The sequence below is a fragment of the Danio aesculapii genome, chromosome 19, assembly GCF_903798145.1.
Source record: "Danio aesculapii chromosome 19, fDanAes4.1, whole genome shotgun sequence".
Taxonomy (NCBI): domain Eukaryota; kingdom Metazoa; phylum Chordata; class Actinopteri; order Cypriniformes; family Danionidae; genus Danio; species Danio aesculapii.
In genome coordinates, this window is record NC_079453.1 from 7,068,107 (window position 1) to 7,082,466 (window position 14,360).

Consider the following 14,360-nt stretch of genomic DNA (forward strand, 5'->3'; position numbering starts at 1 on the left):
GTACCTTTTTAAAAGGTACATATTTGTACCTGAAGGGTCCATAATGGTACCTCAAAGGTACTTTTTAGGTACATTTGGACACTGATATGCACCTTCGAGGTACCACTGTGGACCCTTTGGGTACAAATATGTATCTTTTGAAAAGGTACTGCCCCAGTGACAGCTCCTGTACCTTTATTTCTGAGAGTGTACTGTGCCAAAAGAAAGCCCTATGTTAACAATGTCCAGAAGCGCAGTCAACTTCTCTTGGCTCGGAGGCATCTGGAATCCACCATCACACAGTGGAGTCGTTTACTGGGGTCAGATAAATCAGTATTTCATGTATTTTTTGGGAGACGTGGACAATGTGTGCTCCGGGCCAAAGAAGAGAAGGATCATCCAGACAGTTACCAGCAACAAGTCCAAAAGCCAGAGTCTGTCATGGTCTGGGGTTGTGTCAGTGCCCTTGATAACTTGCATTTCTGTGATGGCACCATTAATACTGAAAAGTACACAGAGATTTTGGAGCACAATATACTGCCTTTTTTCCAGGGACACCAATGCATATTTCAATAAGACAGTGCAAAACCACATTCTGCACACATTACAAAGTCCTGGCTGCAGAGGAAGAGGATACTGGTACCTCACTGGCCTGTCTGCAGTCCCGACCTGTCTCCAATAGAGAATGTGTGGCACATTTTAAAGCGCAAAATGCAACGACAAAGACCCAGTACTGTTGCCCAACTTAAGACTTGTTTGCAGGAAGAATGGGACAACGTACACCTGAAACACTTCATCACCGGGTTCTTCAGTCCCTTAACGTATTTTAAGTGAAAAGGAATGGCAACATTACAAAGTGGTAAATGCTTCACTATTCCAACCTTTTCGAAATGTGTTACAAGAACCAAAATTGGAATAAGTGTTTGTTTATTTATTTAAAAAAAATGAGGAACACAATAAATACTATTTGTTGTATTGTCCTCAATGAAATACATGTCAAAGTAAATTTAGAAATCACTAGTTTTTTTATTTGCATTTTCCATTTTGTCCTGACTTCTTCTGATTTGGGGTTGTATGTAATGTATGTATATACAGTTTTATTAATTTGACAATATTTTATTCTGCCTTCTTCCCTGCAACAGTGATGGATAAAATAACGCTAACACCTCCAACCAAAACCACTCAGAAGGTAATCATTGCCATATTCATGTTGTTATCTTTTGTATGTATATTCTCTGTCTACTACAATCCAAACACAACCTTTTTCAAATTCCCTGCTGTGGACGTCCATACAAACAGCAGCTGTACAGAAACTTGCCTCAATGTTTTGAAGATGCAGAACTACGAATGCATTATTAAATACCCCTCAGACAATCCATCGACAACACCAGCGCTAAATCCTGCACAGGCTGCTGCCAAAAAAGACGATCAAGAAACCATCCTGTTGATCTGGGTGTATCCTTTCGGAGCACGTTTTGACTTGGGTGTGTGCGGTTCACAGTACAACATCCACGGCTGTCATTTAACAGACGACAGAAGTCTGATCCAGCAAGCACATGGAGTTATGTTTCACCACAAAGATCTGAGTGCGGATTTGCCACAACCCCCTCGACCAGCTTTCCAAAAGTGGATATGGTGGAATATGGAGTCTCCGAGTAATTCCCATCCAAACAGCTTGATAAATGATCGGTTTAATCTGACGTCAAGTTTCCGCAAGGATTCAGATATTCCAGTGCCCTACGGTCGACTCATTGACGCCACGGATGAACAGAAAAACTTCACTATCCCCAAAAAGGATAAACTAGTTTGCTGGATTGTAAGTAACTTTCAAGAACACCACAAGCGTTCACAGTACTATAATGAGTTGGTGAAACACATTAAAGTGGAGGCCTATGGAGGGCACTTCAATAATCGAATTAATGATGAAGACTATGAAAATGTGGTGTCCAGCTGTAAATTCTACTTGTCCTTTGAGAACTCCATTCACAGAGACTATTTCACTGAGAAGTTGTTCAATCCTTTAGCGCTCGGTACGGTTCCTGTTGTACTTGGCCCGCCCAGATATAACTATGAAGAGTTCATACCTAAAGATGCCTTCATCCATGTGGATGATTTCCCATCTCCCAAGGAACTGGCAGATCACCTTAAACTCTTGGACCAAAACGAGGAACAGTACAAACAGTTTTTCAGCTGGAGAAAACATTTTGTTTCAATAGGTTCATCATTTGGGCTTGAACATGCATGTAGGATTTGTGATTATCTTAAAAGGAATAAGCACTATATAGCCATTAACGATCTTGAAGGGTGGTTCTGGGGTTAATGCGATTGTTCACCCACTAATGAATATTCTGTTATTAATTATTCAGGTCATAACTAACTCCTGAGACCCTCGTTCGTCTTCAGAAAACAAATGAAGATATTTTAGATAAAATCCTGGAGCTCTCAGACTCTCTCAAGGGTCTCGAAAAATGTCCATAAAGGAACCAATAATATTATCAAAACATTCCATGTGACTACTTTTATGAAGCTACAAGAATGCACCAAAATTAACTGATAGATTGTATTCACCAATGTTTCTATTCAGCCTACTTTCATAAACATGTCTTTAAATATGCAGAAGAAACTGTTCAACAAAATTATTTCAGTATATCATTTCAGCACATATAAGAATTCTTGTATGTAAACTTACAATTAAACTACTGATATCAAATAAAATGCTTTTCGTAACATTTGCTGGAACTTTCAGGACCCTTTTTGTCTATAGAGAGTCAGAGAGCTCCAGGATTTCATCTAAAATATCTTCATTTGTGTTACGAAGATAAACAAAGCTCTCAGGGGGTTTGGAACAATATGAGGGGAATTATTAATGACAGAATTTTCATTTTTGGGTGAACTTACCCTTTAAGAGTTGGCGATACTAGAGTGTCTGGATAGATACTCGAGTTTTAAAGCATTATGGGTTTTAGGAAAAATGATCAGTTTTATTGCCAAGTACTGTGAGTTTACAAGAACAAGGTATTTGTCTTGATGTATTAGTGCGATCACAGTATAATAAACAAATTAAGATGATAATAATAATAATAATGCCAAATTTGGAATAAAATTAAATATAGGAAAATACACAGAGACATGTTGGAAATGCAAAAAAAAAATACGTTGCACTAATATTCTAGCGTACGCTAGTTAAAGTCTGCAAATACATGCTTTAAAGTAGGGCTGGGTGATTTATCAAAGGCAATGTCATTCCCATTTTATCAGGAAAACTGGTGTTCCGGCTGTGGAAGAAGCTTTGCTTAGAACGCACTTCAATCCACTCACTTCTATTTGACCTTCTAATATTAAAAATAATGGATCAACAAAACTGCATCAAAATTATTACACGAATATCAAACAAAATTCATTAAAAAAAAAAGAATCTTTCAACAAAAATGCATGAAGTGGTCAAAAATTATGTCTGACCCACTTCTTTTCCTCCGACCTACTGCTGTCCCATTTACCAAGCCTTTAGGAGGCTCACAACCAACAATGCAAACACTTTAATCTTCTGTCTATAAAAGCTATGGGGCATTTCCTGGGTTTCCTCTTTATGGGTATTTGGAGTTTTCACAAAAGAGCGCACTGTAGCCTTCAGAGGAGGTTTGTAGTGATCGCAGAACAATGTTTCACGGATAAGATATGCAGGATAATCACAGCTTTGATTTATTGCGTTTGCGATTTCATTGTGATTTATGACCCAGCCCTACATTAAAAACATCAAATGAAGGATAATTTCAAATCCTGACTGAACTAATAAATACAAATCCAGCCAATAAAATATATTTTTTAAGCTGAAGTCAGGCTTTTATTAAAAAGCTTAGAGTCAAGAAAAGATAAATCTGTGAAACGGGTTACTAAATAATTCCTTGAAGCTGCTTGAATTTTTGTTACACATTAAAAATGTATAAATGTACATCTCTTAACTGTATAAAGCAGTTACAGTATGTGTATTATTATATGTTTATTTTGAACATGTTTATGTTATTTTGGTATTTTTAAGTTTTGAAGGGCTCACAGAGAAACATCACTAAGGGCGGAAGAGATCATTCAAGACAAATATTATTTATTAATTATTTAATTATTATTCGTTAAATTATTATTTATTTAATACTGTAATTTTAGAGTTGGATTTAGTTAAAAATTCCTCAAATAATGTTTAAGATTGTAAGGCCCAGCCAGTTAGTCCAATGACGGTGTCTACTGGTGGACTAAGGTTCACTGCATGTTCAGTCTTTCCAGTGCACAATGTTGATTTATTTTAAACTTAACTCATATCTGACTCCAAGTTTAGTATGAGGTGGTTTAGAACATTAATATTTTTATCCTCGTTTTATCTGACTACATTTACAAAACATTGATACGATTATTTTGTTTCTTTTTAATATTACTTTAGATTATAATTGAATATTCTCTTCGATTTGTATTTTATATTATTCTCGTTTATTTAGATTCCTATAAAATCCTGAGTCTTGTACCAGCCGAGTATACAATCTCTTAAACACAAGCATGTCAGTCTTGGTCATTAAACAGAGGCGATTAATCCCAATTCTAAAAAGGCAGAACTCTACTTACTCGGTTTAGAATATTTGTTGTGTGGTCCCCATAGACCTGCTATCTACTACATCAAAGCAAAACTATTTGATCATACCATAATGATTACTTAAACTATTAGTAATCACTATATGATTTAAATAGTATTATAAGTTTAGAGATGACGGCCGACCCACATTTAGATTGATCTCAACATTATTTTGTTGTTCTAAATAGAAAACCCATCATTGGCCTTTTACAGTCTAAGTATACTTGAATTAATGCCAATGTGTTAGTCGGAGCTCTAAGAACATCGTTTGGTGTGCCACGCTGCTCCGTCTATCATGTTTTAGTCTGTTACTAACCTGTACAGTGGCTTGTGGTGTTATGGATTTAACATAATCTACAAGAGATAATAACACGAACTCTGTTTGAGTAATTCAAAACATAATTTATTAGTCAGGTAAATGTGTATTATGCCAATACATTCAGTCAATTCAAAAACGATCACTACAAGACTTCAAATTATCAAAGAATCCAAGATTAAAAAATGCATACCTGACTTTAAAATATACATAGTGTGGAACAGAAATTTCCAACTTATGGGCTGATCTAGGTAACAGAATCGCCCCGAACATTTAGAAACTTTATCTTAAGAAGTCAATCCAAGAATCTCCTCGAGGAAAGGGGTGTGTAGAATAGCAATAGGCATTTGCATTTAGTGGAAGAGTTTCTGTCTATAGAAAAGGCACACCCTGCACAGTGGTTCAACAGATACCTGAAGTTATATATCTATTGTTTTGAATGTCTATTTCTGAGGAAATGAGACCATTGTACCAGTTGCAGACATTTCAAATGATATCAAACATGATAGATAAAGTGACTTGGATTAATATAGAACATTCATATTTTAAAATGACCATTCTGTATGAGTAGAGTGAAAAGGTGCTTCGGGAGATGTTTCAAATGTAAATGGAGGAAAGGAGGGGAGCTAGTTTTCCCACATTCCCACCTGGTGGGTTGTGGAGCCGATTGTCTGTGTTTTCAGCTAATATTTGAATTGTCAAAGACAACAAAGTATTTGCGGTATTTCAAGTCTTACAAGATGAAGGTCTAGTAAAGCATTTGTCATACTCAATTTTCAGAATTGCGAAATGTGCTTTACACACACAAGGAATTTGAAAAAAGGTCAAATTACCCGCTTTACAAACAAGTGTTTGCATGACTAAACAGACAAAGTAGAATAAGATAATAGGAAAATATCAGTTTGCAACATCAAGCAGCAAAATGAGCTGTTTTTAACATATAAAAATAAATGGAAGTGAATAAGACCGGAAGTCTCGAGCCAAAATAATTCAAATGGCTGCGCCCGCTCGTACAAGGAGAAAAAAAAAAAAAAAAAATATATATATATATATATATATATATATATATATATATATATATATATATATATATATATATATATATATATATATATATATATATATATACACGATTTATCCTTTTAACAAGTAAAAAAGTCAGATAAAATCCGATAAAACCTGACTTACAGATAAAACAGCATATTTCAGAAGAAAAGTTGTTGATGTAGGCTAAAGTTTGTGCTAAGAACTTTTTTTTTGCATTAAGTCACATGCCCACAGATTTGGTGCAAACCAGACAATGTTTCATGACCCGTTATGATTTATGAAATAACCAGTAGAACCAGTTACATCTATAATGTGAATGTTCTCTTTATTTCAATGCATGTGGTCATAGTTTCACATCAAAGTGACCAAGCAAGCAAATCCACAACATCATAAAAACTAAATTATACGGCAATATCTAGCTTCATATAACAAATACACACAATATTGTTTGTACAAGTAAAAATATTCTGTTCTCACCTTTAAAACTCTACAATATCTCTAAGGAGGTTATGTTATTAGGACAGTTATTGTCATGAAGTATTCATCAGTTCATTGTTCAGTAGATCAACTCTTTCGTCTACCTATTAAATACAACAACAACAACAAAAAACTTGTCAGCAAATCAAATCTCTCAATAAAAAAAAATATATCTTATATTATTCATTCACCTGGGAAATTCAGACTTAGTTCTGACTAAATAAATAAATGGCAACTTTACGGTAATGGTAACTTTAGGTCCTAATTATAAAATTATAAAGAAAATAATTATAAAGAAATCTGAAGACATTGTTTTGGTTTCGCACGAACACTTTTAAATGACATTGTGGTTACTGTACAAAAACATAGTAACTGTGTTAATTGAGCTGCATGGATATACAGGCAAACATTAACATGGCATATTTTTGTGAATTGAAGAGTTTCAGATGTTTATTAAGTTGACGTCATTCGCAAAAATAAGTCAGTTATTAGCAACTGGAGGTTTAAAGCATTAGTTCACTCCCAGATTTATAATTTGCATGTCATCAAAGTATAAAGTATTATATTTAAATACATGTACATATAAATGACTGATCGTTTTGCTAATTGAGACTGTTGGTTATCGGCTGGAATTGTTTAAACCCTTATGAAGTTGCATTAAATCTCCACTTTATATGGAGAAACACCTGGAAATACCTAAAAAAACTATCCATTTTGGATCACTAGGGTTGGGTAAATTATAAGTACATTTTCATTCTGGAACTATTACTTTAATTGTCTAGATTGAAATTACAAGTTAATTATGCAATGTTATTTGTGAACTACATGATTTAAAGAAATCGGTTTATCTTAGTGGTTACGATTTGAGATACAATGTTTCTGTCATGTTTATGCTGCATTCCTTACTTCATTTTCAAAATCACAATTAAACCATAGAAATAAAAGTATTACAGATTTTAATATGACAAAACAAAACTGTACTTTTCTGAAACATAATACTTATATTATTACATAATACTTAGCAATCTAATTGAAATTATTTATATATTGTGTTGGGGGTATTGCATTACAAGTAACATGTTATGTAATAATAATACTTTTTTATTTAACAAGTAACACATTACTTTTAAAATGAAATAATAATAATACGAGTTACGATTTTTGTTTTTAAATGTAATGCTTTAAAATTTTTAACTAAATGCTTTTTAGTTTAATTTGCTTTTAAAAAATTAATTGTTTAATTAAAATTAAAGTTGTCACAATGAATCACGCAGTCAATGCATTTTATTTTGAATGCATTGAAGAAAAGGGGATTGTCTCAATAAACAGTGATTTTACTAAACCCAAATGGTACAAATGTAGTAAATACATTGCTTTAAACTTTCAATAATGATGGTTTGTTCTGTAGACTATCGGGAAAATATATATAGCTTAAAGGGGCTAATAATTTTTACCTTAAAGTGTTTTTAAAAAAATTTAAAACTGTTTTATTCTAGCCAAAATAAAACAAATAAGACTTTCTTCAAAAGAAAAAAATATTATCAAACATACATTTCCTTGCTCTGTTAAACATCATTTGGGAAATATTTAAAAACAGAAGAAAAAAAATCAAAGGGGCTAATAATTCTGACTTCAACTGTGTGTGTGTGTGTAATCTGCTTAATTTTCACAGTTTAACTATCACAGTAAATTGTGGCGTGTTGTAGGCCTACTACAATGTACCCTATATCTGTGGCAATCGTATGATAAAGTTATATAAGATTAGGCTACTGTAGTTGTTGTATTACCACAGCAACAACATTACTATATTAATTCAAGTACTTTCCTATAGTTTTTACTATACTACTTTCCATGTTGGTTTAAATCTCAAAACAGCTTCTTGAGAGACAAGTTCTGTTATTTTAGACCGCACTCTAGTGGTCACACTGCCAAATTACATAGTACTTAATTCACTTCAGGTAACAAATTGAATAAAAAAAAAAAGAAATCAAGTTTGTATTGTACGCTGTCCATTCTTTAACGTACAATGCAAGGCACTAGCCAGGCTACTAAAACAAATATAGAAAAAACTATACTACTCATGCTATGGTGAGCTCATTGCTTCTCAGCTCATGTTGTTGGGCAAAAAATAAAAGTTAAATTACCCTACCTGAGTAAAAACGAAGGGGTCTGGGGATTTCTTGGTCAGGGGTTTCGTCGTCCTGAATATAACAGTTGACTCGTTTTACGCATTCTGTGTTGTTCTCTTTTTACACGTTAAATCTGCCTTGTTTACATTTTCTTTACTTTGTCAATTGGTGATTTAGAGCTATGTCGATACATTTTGCTAACAGTTGTTAACCTTTTTGCTAATCTCACATCACAGGTGTCTTTCTTGACTCTGTTTAGGATATGACGATGAGAAACGCGCGTGATAATGACGTAAGCACTAAACAAACCGCGAAATACGCCAGGACAGACTTTAGGTTGAGGAAAAACAGTTTCTGAGACCAACTTGTGATGTACTCGCTCGTTATTTAATGTTTTTTTTTTCATTCTGGATCAAAGTTACGTAGTGTAAGCCTTTAATTTAACTGAATCTATTGTTTTTTGTAAAAGCAATCTTGAAACAGTTAAAGATTTACTTACATGTAGGTCTGCTGTTAATTCTGTTGCTTCCTCTCCTCCATTTGCCTTTTCTGAAAATGATCAGAGAATATTATAGTTTATACATTTAACTTATATAGAAGAAGGAATTCTCTTAAAATGTTAAAAAGGGAAGTTTATTATGTAAAAATCTGTCTTATATTGATGATAATAAGTCTTACTATGCCATGACCACAATTTCCAAGAAATCCCAGTAAATAATATGAGTGCCACACAAACTAGTACAATCACCCAAATAAGGTTTCTGAAATACATAAATAAATAGTCATTAGACTTGAAATATCAGCTAACATGTGAAAAGATAGCAGAAAACACTTTGAACATACTGTACCTGCTTTCATGTGAGGCTGAGGGTACAGATATTGTATTTTTAAATGAAACATTAGCTGCAGTGCTACTATCAGCAAATGGAGTTATGGCTCTGCTGGTTAGCGGTTTCTTTGTCTTAATGGTACTGCTGCGTTGAGACGAGTCCTCTTTTGAGATCTTTGTTGATGTCGGATAGGACGAGGACGACAGTATTGTTGGCTGAAATTGCTTTGGGGATGCTGTAAATGTCTGAACCGGAGTACTTTCAGGTAATTTTGCTTTTGTAGGTTCAAGTGTTGCCACTGGACTATGGTTGTGTACATCAGTTGAGTACGTTGAGAGGAAGGATGGTGCTGTGGTAAATGTGGAAGACCCTGTGAATAAGAAGGAAGAGTAGGTCAGATACAGTATGAAGCAAATGTCTATGTCTTATTCAGATCTAATCTGAAATGTGGTGTTTGCGTTTATGAAACTTATTCTTACTCTACATTATATGTAAACCTAGTAAAAGTATCTTTACGTGGGAGGTTTGTACTTTCTTGAATGTTCTAATACTTTATTACTACTGCAGTGCAATGGACTCTCAGGACGTGAGAGTTGGTTCACACCAGTGGTGTAGTCCTAAAAAAATAGGTGGTGTACTATTACCTACCCAATCCAAATATTAAAAGGAGGCAAAGAAACGACAAAAGTCAATGTATCTTTGATTCATTTGATATATATATATATATATATATATATATATATATATATATATATATTATAACACACACTGCACAGCTGTGGTTTGCTGAATAACTAAAAAACGAGTTCAGGAGCGGGATTCTGCCGCCGTTTTTATATCAAATTTATAGGGGACTGAGGCGATCATTTAGTAGTGTACAGGTAATCGCAAAGGTGTTAGGGGGGCTGAATGGAAATATAGGAGGGCTAAAGCGACGCCCATGCTGTCTTATAATTTTACTTGAACGTTTCAGCGAGACATCATTCAGCTGATTTGTTGTGATCTTCAAAAAACTCAAATACTCAATACACAAAAATTAGGGAAGTCTAATCACCAAAACAAGTGAGTATACCGAGAGTATGATCCTCAGAAGTCGTAATACCCAAACAGCTCATGGAAAAAAGTAGGCATACTGAGTATACGTGCGCATAGCAAGGACTACACCACTGGTTCACAGTTTTTCACCACTATTCTCCTGTCTTAAAAATCAAGTCACAACAACTTTTTACAAAGGTAACTTACAATACGCATGCTGTTTGGATTGGCAATATTGGTTTTCACTGAATAATACCCGTCCAAAAGTCTTAACAATTTTCTCTGAAATCGCTACTCTGTTTGTTTGAGTATCCACACACCAATGTCATGAGTTTAAGGCAAGGTTACGTCTGTCCACTCCAGACAGCATGACTAGAACAGGGTTTCCGCTGGGTCTTAAAATGTCTTAAATCCCATTAATTTAAGACTTAAATAGTCTTTACTGAAACATTGTGTTGTAGGTCTTAAATCTTTTTTTAAACAAGTCTTAATTTTCCTTGGTTCATGTATAGCTACACAATCTGGCCAAAACTCATACAATCACCAGCAATCCATCTCAATAAAACTTTAAACTTATTATTTAAAAAGGTAATTTTTAAATCTTTATCATAATGGTTTCATTATTTTCCATACAATAATTTTTTTTTTAAAAGTGCAGCATGTTTTTTACTGCTGAGGACACGGATTGATGTGCATAGATGTGCATACATTTTACATTATTATAATTTTTTAAATATTAGTCAATTTTTTTATTTTAAAGAAAGTTTGTGTTGGAAAAAAGTATATGGATACAAGCAGAGCTTATTTAAAATAGCAATATTTAAAATATTTAGCTAAGAAATATCTAAAATATTCCAAATTTTTTATTATTAAGTTAAGATTGTATTATTAAATGTATTAATGTATTTTAATATTTTTTTTGATAGGACAAATAAAAATCTTTTCCATTTGGGCCTTTTGAAAAATTCCTCAGCCGTTAGCCCTTCATGAGTCTAAAATGTCATTCATAATGATCTTATGAATGAAATGTCTTCAATTTAACTTAGTGAACCTGCAGAAACCCTGTAGAAGATGCCACTAAATCAATTATAGGCCCTCAGTGAGTGAGGGCTGGGTATCAAACTTACAGATAAATGATTAAAGGGACAGTTCACCCAAAAACAGTCAGCTCGGCTAAAATCTATGGGAGAGTGGGCATTCTCTTCATTGGCATCTAAATTGTGGAACTTTTATTCACCAGTTTGAACATTCTCGCTGCTAAATGTTCATGAGCTACATTAAGTAAATAACCCAATGTTGCTCAAATCAAGTCAAATTAAACCTTTTTATATGTGACTATAGTTTGTTCAGCAAAACCAAGGTTGAATTGTGGTTAACATAGTTTAAAAGGATAGTATTTGTTTGCAATAGATGTTAATGGTTACAGGTTTTCAGCTTTCTTCAGAATATCCTCTTTACTGTTAAACAGAATTTAGAAACGTGACGGTTAGTAAATAGTGTGTACATTTTTGGGTGAACTATCCCTTTAATTTTATATATAGGAAACCCATGGTTATTTTTTTATATGGGTGATAAGAAAGAAGCATTTCATTTTATGTCTGCAATATTACTCAAATACATATATTAAATATACAATATATGCAATAAACCATTACCAAAACTCACTTGTATTGCCATCTGTAAACATCTGCCTTGAATTGACAGTGATATGAACAGGAACTTGCCATTCTCCAGCCATACACCAATACCAGCCTGCGTCTGTCTTCTTCACTCCAATCAGTGTCACTGTATAAACACCGTCATCTGTGTCATTTATTTGCAGATCTGCACCAGGGGATGCCTCTATATCCTGAGCTGTTTGACAGGAGCGCAAATCCCCACTAATGCACCATTTTTTCTCAGTATCTCTAAGTTTGTCGCTGTAGAGACATTGAACGGTGACATTGCTGTCCTCTTCACCTGACACCCTGTTATTGGCCACTGACAAATCTGGAGTTCCTGAAAATATGCAATGAGTTACAGGGTTACATTCTGCAAAAATCTCAGTTTTTCTGCCCCTATATTTAACAAAAATGATTTTCATATAGCCAAATTTATGATTAATGTCGTCAAAGTTTAAATGTTAAAAAAAGAAATAGATTTTTAGACATTTTGCCTTTGCAAAACAAGCAGTTTCTGTAGAATGACTCTACACTTGGAATCATCAAACGTCTGATTATGGTGCTAAAGTAGCGTATATCACCCATATTTACCCTCAGAGATTGAAAGCTCTAGAGATGTTCTGACATAAGAGCCTCCTGTTTTCACTGCACACCAGTAGCGGTTTGAATCACTGCTGCGTAGGTTTGTCATTGTCATGGTTGTTACCAGTTCATCTGGGCTGTTGTAAAAGCTGATCCCGGTTCGCTTCTGTTGATTGGTAGGTCTCATCGTCACGCAGGTCGTCCACTTCTTGCCTTTGCACCAGATCTTTTGAAGATCCTTGTGTAGACGGTGGTAGTGACAAGGAATGGTGACGGATCCCCCACTTTGAGCTGATATCTTGCTTACTGTCCATAGAGAGCTTATACCTATGAAACATAAAACAGATCAGGGTAAATTATTATGTAGGTGTGATTTGGTTAGGCTGCACTGAACAAATAGAGACTATTTCTGTATTACAGCATTTTTGTCTGATGTGAAGAGACGGCAAGGTCTCTAAATCTGAAAATGTAACATACAGAATCTGCTTCACGCATTATAGGATATTAGCAAGAAAATTCGCTTCATTAACTTCTTTATTTTATATAGCCTACCCCAAAATGCATGTTGAACTGATGTGAACAGCTAAAGATACAGACAAAAATGAAAATTCTGCCATCATTTACTCATTCACTTGTTCTAAACCTGTTGAGTTTCTTACTGCTGAAAACAAGACAATATTTTGGAGAATGTAGGAAACGGTATAGCTAGCCATTGATCTTCAAGCTGCTAACACTCTTCAAAACATCTTCTATTGTATTAAGCATAGAAAAATAGTCATAAAGTTTTATATGTGTGAGTTAATGTAGTACATTTTCGATTTTGGGTGAACTATACATTTTAAGCTAACCAAAACGTGTTAGCCTCTGCTTCACAACTTCAATGTTACCAAAGTTCAGTGGGTGATGTCTAAATCTATGTCATAGAAAGCACATTTCTATAATGTGAACAGTTGCAGATATACAGCAGGATGGTAAACATTCGACAAGACAACATCAGAAGCATCTTTTCTTTTGGACAGTATTATTACCTGTTTTGCTCGACAGGTCCCAACTAATATAAAGAGTGAATGTAAACTGTTGAGGGGGGAAAATAACTTGTATCTGCAAATTGTATCTTTACAAAGGTTTCACAATACCAACTAGAATACACTTAAAGGGACTTTGCCAATACATTAAGGGCACAGAGGAAAAGAGGATGTTTGCTGATAGGGCACATTTGAAACTATGAAATTTCAAGCTCTGTTGAAATGTCAGACGAACGTCATTATAAATCACTTTGACGTCAGTAAACTGATTGGTGGGGTTGATCAATCCCTGACCGATTGCCTATCAATGTCTGTTTTATTATATATGTCATTGTAACTGAGCATATTTAAAAATTTAATTACTATATTAGTTTTATAAATACTTGTTAAAAGCAAATAATTTTCATCCCAATATAATTTTTAACTGTTAAAACTGATGAACGTGAAAACGAATTGTTAATGCTGCTCAAGCTCATATTAGGTTTTGCATATTAAAGCTGCATAGGCCTATATACACTACAATCACTAACGATATGACAATAAGCAGTATGGTGAATAAGCAAGTAAATAATTTAAATATATATATATATATATATATATATATATATATATATATATATATATATATATATATATATATATATATATATATATATATATATAT

General features: G+C 33.9%; 2 protein-coding genes across 2 annotated transcripts in view; one reads left to right on the forward strand and one right to left on the reverse strand.

Moving 5' to 3' along the window:
* Window positions 1-1,079: 1,079 nt before the first annotated feature.
* ft1 (alpha(1,3)fucosyltransferase gene 1) lies at window positions 1,080-2,529 on the forward strand. The gene has a single exon (XM_056480054.1). It carries the CDS (start codon window positions 1,124-1,126, stop codon window positions 2,297-2,299), a length of 1,176 nt encoding a protein of 391 aa, XP_056336029.1. The 5' UTR covers window positions 1,080-1,123; the 3' UTR covers window positions 2,300-2,529.
* A 3,681-nt stretch (window positions 2,530-6,210) lies between these two features.
* Window positions 6,211-14,360, reverse strand: part of si:ch211-264f5.2 (uncharacterized protein LOC570749 homolog) — a 31,584-nt gene continuing 23,434 nt past the window's right edge. The window contains 1 exon segment of the mRNA XM_056479128.1: window positions 6,211-6,538. Within this exon segment, the coding sequence (XP_056335103.1) occupies window positions 6,488-6,538 (51 nt within the window). The 3' untranslated portion in view covers window positions 6,211-6,487.

Bases quoted from the DNA above. Each gene is read 5' to 3' on its own strand.
- ft1 (XM_056480054.1), top strand. From the start codon at position 1,124: ATGGATAAAATAACGCTAACACCTCCAACCAAAACCACTCAGAAGGTA.